Source organism: Limulus polyphemus, unplaced genomic scaffold (genome assembly GCF_000517525.1).
Source record: "Limulus polyphemus unplaced genomic scaffold, Limulus_polyphemus-2.1.2 Scaffold2544, whole genome shotgun sequence".
In the NCBI taxonomy this organism is placed as follows: domain Eukaryota; kingdom Metazoa; phylum Arthropoda; class Merostomata; order Xiphosura; family Limulidae; genus Limulus; species Limulus polyphemus.
In genome coordinates, this window is record NW_013668154.1 from 110,124 (window position 1) to 117,882 (window position 7,759).

The window sequence follows — 7,759 nt, forward strand, 5'->3', positions numbered from 1 at the left end:
CTGTGCTCTGCCCACCACGGGTATCGAAACCCGGATTCTAGCGTTGTAATTCCGCAAACATACCGCTGTGCTACTGGAGGGCCAAAACAAACAAACAAACTAACTAAATCTTCGCGTGTAAAATTTTTGTCCGTTTGTCTTTCTAAATAATATTAAACTTTTGTTCAAGAAAAGCCTGATCAATGAACTGTCTACAGAGTTGTCATAACATAACTATTGTTGTGAGACATCGTAAAAATGGAAGTGATAACATAATCAGCATGTATAATTATTGTTGTGAGACATCGTGAAAATGGAAGTGATAATATAATCAGCATGTATAATTATTATTGTGAGACATCGTGAAAATGGAAGTAATAATATAATCAGCATGTATAACTATTGTTGTGAGACATCGTGAAAATGGAAGTGATAATATAATCAGCATGTATAACTGTTGTTGTGAGACATCGTGAAAATAGAAGTGATAATATAACCAGCAGGTATATCTATTGTTGTGAGACATCGCGAACACGGAAGTAACAATTTTGATAACATAATCACCATGGCAGGACAATTGTTGTCAAACTTCCTTAACATGGAAGTGATAATATTGATAATATAATCAGTAGGGCGAAATCATTGTTGTCGGACGTCGTGAAAAAAGGAATTAAGCTACAGGATGTAATTTTTTTGTTTTTAAATAGGGAGAAAAAAAAGAAGTTTTCAATAACTACAGCAGAAAATAACTATTGGTTTCAAAAACTGAGATGACAGGCTTAATAACGTAATTATAACGTGACATAGTTATTGTTATCAGAGACCAAATGTGGACGTGATTATGTTAGTACAACAGGATTTTTTTTTTTTCAGAAGCCTTTAATTATTTGATAATAATCAAAACATTATTTTTAGGTCATTTTACACTTATAGACACCTGTAGGTAGAAATTTCAAGCGTAACTTTTCTCACTTTGAAATTCTTATGTCGCTGATTTTAATTACGTATTATATCCTGATTTTCATATGGTTTCCAAATCAATATTTTCACTGTAAACAGCAGTGTAACGTCACCTAGTGAGTTTTTCGGCGCCACACCTTCAACTTTTTACTACTCAGCATAAGGATGACGTTAGCGAGCACGTTCAAACGATAACATTTTATGTATATCAGACGAATACACAACACTTAGGAAAATATGAGAAGGTCAGGTTTTCTCGTCATCCAATAATATTGTGGCTGGTTTCATAGTTATCAATATTCACAAAAAAAAAGACCTTAGGAGTTTGCAAAACAAAACTTAAGAGTTAAAGAAACCTTATCTCCAGAATTCAAGAAGGTTAGGAAGACACATTTTCGCGAAGCAGTAATGGCAAGCCAGGAGGAACGGAAACCGTCCAGTGGGCAAGCAAGCCAATCTCCTGCGGTGGTGTCCGAGGTGGTATGTACAAAGTTTCATTATAAAATAAAATTCAATAATTCATCATGAATCAGTAATTACACGTGATAGAAACTGAATATAAAGAAATAGAACATAAAAAGTTCCTTACTGATATTATCAATAAATTAATTTACTTAATGTACAGTTATAAGAAGCATAGACGTGAACATGTTTAAATTGAAAAGGAAAAAGCTAAAACTACACTGTTAAAACACTTAGAGAAAAATGTTATAGAGAAATCAAACAGTTATTTGATATAGATATATATATATATACTATACTTTTCTTCATAATTATTTTAAGCTTGACGAGTTCCATTGAAGTAACATACTTCCTTTAACTTTAATTTTAACCTACGTTTCAATTATTTTAAGTATAAATCATTTAAATTGTTAACATCTTTATTTTAACACGATTAAAAACGTAAAATACAATTCATTCAACGCTCACTTCACAGAAAATAACATTAAATATTTTAAGTGATAAATAGATATCGGAAAATAAATAAGAGGTAAGTTAATATAAATTAACAGCCAAACTGTGAAATAACCGTCTTTTAAAGATACCAAAGAAACAGTTTTTAAAGTATTGATTCACTTAAATCACCCGGCGTGATTATCAGAACGAGATGGATTCCTGCAGAGCGTCTCTTTCTGTTTAGCAGTCTCCCTGGTGTCTTGAGAGCTTAAAAAATTAAAATCCGTCGTTCAATTTCCCGCGATGGAAATGGAGCAGATAGCTCAAGATGTAGTTTTGTATTAAAAAACGATAAACAAAATATTTCGGTTCGGACAACGCAGTGGTTGCAGCTAAGTGTTGATAATACAGAATGAGCCAAAAACTGCTATACGGTTTTTTATAGTTAATATTAATTACACGGTTGGTACTATACGGTTTGTATAGTTGATATTAATTCCATGGTTGGTACTATACTGTTTTTATAGTTGATATTAATTACACGGTTGGTACTACACTGTTTTTATAGTTGATATTAATTGCATGGTTGGTACTATACGGTTTGTATAGTTGATATTAATTGCATGGTTGGTACTACACTGTTTTTATAGTTGATATTAATTGCATGGTTGGTACTATACGGTTTGTATAGTTGATATTAATTGCATGGTTGGTACTATACTGTTATTATAGTCGATATTAATTGCATGGTTGGTACTATACTGTTTTATAGTTGATATTAATTACACGGTTGGTACTACACTGTTTTTATAGTTTATATTAATTGCATGGTTGGTACTACACTGTTTTTATAGTTGATATTAATTGCATGGTTGGTACTATACGGTTTGTATAGTTGATATTAATTACACGGTTGGTGCTATACGGTTTGTATAGTCGATATTAATTGCATGGTTGGTACTATACGGTTTGTATAGTCGATATTAATTGCATGGTTGGTACTATACTGTTTTATAGTTGATATTAATTACACGGTTGGTACTAAAGAAAACATTACGAAGGCAACTTTAAACAAGTTTCACAGCAAAACGTTAGAAATCAAAACTGTTTTAAATAAAACAAATGTATAGCACCTTTTAACCCATCTTTTATATTATTGTATAGTTTTGAATTTCCCGCCAAGCTACATAGGGTTATCTATGCTTAGCCATAATCTTATTTTGAGCTGACAGACAAGAAGGAGGGTATCTAATCAACAGCAACCAGTAAAAAATTATTGGTCTACCCTTATCTGTTCGAATAGTAAATTTTGAACATCACTCTTATACGCACTCACTGTTTCAAAGTGTGGAAAGTCACGAACCATGGACCCACGGACGGAATCACAATCCAGACAAACTACTCACTAGGGCCACGCATGATCCTTCTTGTGTAGTAAAATAAAGCTGTTCGTACATCCACAAAGGCATTTAGCAATTTTGATTCGCCAAATATAAAAAGAAGAAACTCGGGTGCGGACGTCTGCTTCTTTGTAACTAAAGAAAAAAAAACATGGAAAGCACATGAGAAGTACAATGAACTTGCCTTCAAAGCCAAAATGTCTTTATCTCATTAGTCTTGTAATTACGTTACGTTTATGTAATAAATTTTCAATTTAGGAAGGATAGACGGATAGGACTTCTGTGGTTCGGAAAACTCTTGAACACGTGATTTACTTAAGAAATTGTCTCAAGATCACTCTTTCGCAGACGTTCTTTGTAATCGTTATGTTTCATGTATCATACTGCTATGGAGTATAAATATGTATGGAAACACATATTAGAGAACACAACTTAGGTTAATTAATGTTAATTACTGGTTCTATTTTGCTTTCGCTGTGCAATGGAATGTTTCAGTGAATAGACAGAAATGAATCGTTTCGCACAGATCTGTCGCAGTATGCAGAAATATTACTGAAATGAGAAGGATTTGTGTAAACGTCATAACGTTATGGTAAACTGTGAATGTGTTAAATTATCTGGATTATAAAGTGATTTAGGTTCTTCTCTAGGATAAATTGGACAGAACGGAAAACCCACAAAGTTTTAACATTTATGAAAAGTAAAACTGTACACTACTTTAAAAGAGGTTTCTTTTTAAAGATCGACTTTTATGTGGTTCTTATATGTCGTTACACATGTTAATGGCATATCGTCATACAAATATTATGGGCATTGTTTCTTGTATTCTGTTCTAAATAGCTCGAACACTTCCATATTGTATTCAATTACTAACTGTATGAGTACCATATATTTCTCATTTTGAGCTATTGCTTCAACAACTTCATGTTTTATCAGCGAATGTAAAATTTCACTCATTACTGTATCCTTATTTTCTATTAGTACAAAATATTATATTCATAACATTTATTAATACAAACAATGACAAATACAAGATTAAACTCCACAAATGTAAAATTTCACTCATTACTGTATCCTTATTTTCTATTAGTATAAAAATATTACATTCATAACATTTATTAATACAAACAATGACAAAATCAAGATTAAACTCCACAAATGTAAAATTTCACTCATTACTGTATCCTTATTTTCTATTAGTACAAAATATTATATTCATAACAATAATTAATACAACCAATGACAAATACAAGATTAAACTCCACAAATGTAAAATTTCACTCATTACTGTATCCTTATTTTCTATTAATACAAAATATTATATTCATAACAATAATCAATACAACCAATGACAAATATTAAACTCCACAAATGTAAAAGATTTATAGACTTTTCATTAAACCACATGCACTTCTACGACATTAATTAACACTGGATTATTTCAGAGAGGTAAAACTTTGTTGACTATGTGTTCTCCTCATCTTCACCAATCCATTAAGTGCTGTGATTACATGCACGTGGCATCTCAACAACACATTTCGTAACTTGCAAGTTAAGAATCACCATTTTTACTAAACCCCAAGAGCAGCTGCAATCAATATATACAATTGTTAACAAGCTCACCAGTAAAAATGTAATTTTTGATACCCTTGTTACCACACAATTCTAACCTTTAAATACCAAAATAAACCGTTCGCTTAAGGATAACCCTTACTAAATGAATTAGAAAAACTCTTGTTCTTGTTAATTACTTCTTTCTCAATGCTTGATCCAATGGTTGTTCCTCTTGCTAGTTTACTTATTGTTGTTAGTTTTTCTCATATTAAAAAAGGTTTATGCAGAAAACTCAGCAATTATGCTATACTGTGTTATATATATTACTTCTGCATAATTTAGCAACGATAACAAAGTGAAAAACTAGGGATACCCGCCTTACACAAATGAAAATAACCCCGAACACCAGAGGGCATTGTTACCAGAATTTTAACGTACTTCACTCGCTTTTCAGATTATATTATTTGTGCAGTTACTACCAACCATATTTCAGGTGTGGACTCTTTAAAAACTGAAAATCATGCACGATTATATGAGTAGATAAGGATTAGTTTCAAACCTAACAATTACGAGAGATCTTTTCTTTAATGAAACCCTGTCAAATAATCCCTTATTGTAGCACTTACGTTATCGGGCTGTTTTAACTGTCATTTATCCAAATCTTCTAACTGTTGTTATCAATCAACAGCATGTAGAAAATAAAACATTCAGTATCAGTCTACAAAGATATCAGGTAACATTTCTTATCAATTATCAACACATTTTGAGTGTAGATAACAGCTATTACCAACTACAAAAATATATTGAAGAAGATAGTAGTTAATATAGTATACCAACATATTTTGAAAGTGCATAACTGCTCTATATGGCCATAATTATACTTGTCATAAGACATTACTATTAGGCCTATTATACATTTAATTAAACTTCACATTCTATATCTAGCCCTTTATGGATTTTCAAGAATTAGACGACTATATAACAATAGTATTGCAACCACACTAATATGTGTCGTATCTATTGCCGACGATGCATTTTGATTAATCCAGAGCTCATCAGGCCGGCTGGAATAAAACAAACACAGCAGTTCTTGGAACTCTATTTATATAAATCATTTGATACAACAACAATTGTTACAGTGTGGACGCCTTTTACAAGATTACCTTATCGTTCCAGGTCAATGTCAGTCAGGTACAGGTCTAAGTTCAGTATCTGTAACCTTTGATTCGCTGTGTCTCGCTAGTGAAAGAACAGACTTTAAAACTAAGATCAGGTTAAATTATTTTATAACTAATGTTGTTTCCTATCCAGTGGATCCCCCAGTGAGATAGCAGTAAGCCTACGGACTTAAAACACTTAAATCAGGGATTCGATACTCCTCGGTGGACAAAGGAGATATCCCGATGTGGTTTTACTATAAAACACACACACACACACCAATCCAGTGGAAATTGCAATATCGCATTTTTTAGCTTTATTGTAGTAAAAAAGTAAAATACTGTTTTTATTTCTTCTGAAACATGTAGATTTTTATAGACATACTCTTACATTATACACGAATTTAATTAAAATGTTTAATCTTGAAATCGTGAGCCAATCGTACAGAAACTGTCTAATTTTGAATAAGACGAAAATTGGCTTGACGAATTTCTCATAAAAACTTTGCATAAATTAAAGATTCAATATCTTTATTGGAAAAACACAATTAAATTTCCGAAATTTTGTTATGGTGTTGATGAAAATCTTTCCGATGTATGTTATGGTATTATTGGTGTGAACGTGCTCTGTAGTCACTATGAGAAAAACCTATACACTGGATAGGTGAAGAAATAATGTTATTGGTCACTATTCAGTTATTCATATTATATAGCTGCATAATAGCAGATATAATGAATAAACTTAGTATTCCAAAAAATTGTTGAATTTCGAAATATAAGTCTTTTCACTATGATATAGGTCCAGCTTATCTCTCTTTGGTTAACTTGTATTCAGGGTTAATAATGAGGAGTGAAATTCTCTGAAACTAGTATAACCCAATAACACATTTTGATCAAAGTGTAGATTCAACTGGACCTCCCTTGAACATAAAGTTGAACAAAAGTTGTATGGTTCGACAGTTTTGACATTAAGTTATCGTTTAAAGTTATCATGACCTAGTATATAAAACTGATTTTACACACACATCACCTACAAATATGTATTATTTACAACTACCTCTACACGATGATCCAGAACTCAGTAAACGGACAGATCTACCGTATGATCTGAATGATCAGGCATAAACTCAATACATTTAACACGACTGCCTTTAACTGAACAGGCCAATTATAGTTACGCCCTACTCAATAATTATAACACGACTGCTTTTATCTGAACAGGCGAATTATAATTAGGTCCTACTCAATAATTATAACACGACTGCTTTTATCTGAACAGGCGAATTATAATTAGGCCCTACTCAGTAATTATAACACGACTGGTTTTATCTGAACAGGTCAATGACAATTAAGCCCTACTCAGTAATTATAACACGTCTGGTTTATCTGAACAGGTCAATATCAAATAAGCCATACTCAGTAATTATAACACGACTGCCTTTATCTGAACGGTTCAATGACAATAGACCATAGTGATTCACCATGGTAAGCCTACAAAGAAATTCCTTGAAAAAAAAATGACAAATATTTAAAACCAGGCATTTTTTCAAGGCAACATTTTCTCTTGTCGATGTGAGTTCGTTTGTAAAGGAAAATGTGAAGGCATTTGATCTGTTACCAGTTGTTAGCGAGAAAAAGAATTTGATTTTCATAAGATCACGTGTAAAATAAGAACGTGGTTGCAATTTTTTCACTCCTTTATATTCTTACAAAAACTATATATATATATATATATATATATCTGTGAGTGTGTGCGTGTATACAAATAGAAGAAAATATGTAGCTATACACACAAGTATATATATATATATA

The 7,759-nt window shown here is 31.8% G+C and overlaps 1 protein-coding gene across 1 annotated transcript in view; it reads left to right on the plus strand.

Moving 5' to 3' along the window:
• The first annotated feature begins 1,231 nt into the window (after positions 1 to 1,231).
• LOC106467249 (dipeptidyl aminopeptidase-like protein 6) overlaps positions 1,232 to 7,759 on the plus strand; it is a 60,730-nt gene continuing 54,202 nt past the window's right edge. Inside the window, exon 1 of the mRNA XM_022395386.1 lies at positions 1,232 to 1,419. Within this exon, the coding sequence (XP_022251094.1) occupies positions 1,348 to 1,419 (72 nt within the window). The 5' untranslated portion in view covers positions 1,232 to 1,347. The remainder of the gene's footprint in view (positions 1,420 to 7,759) is intronic.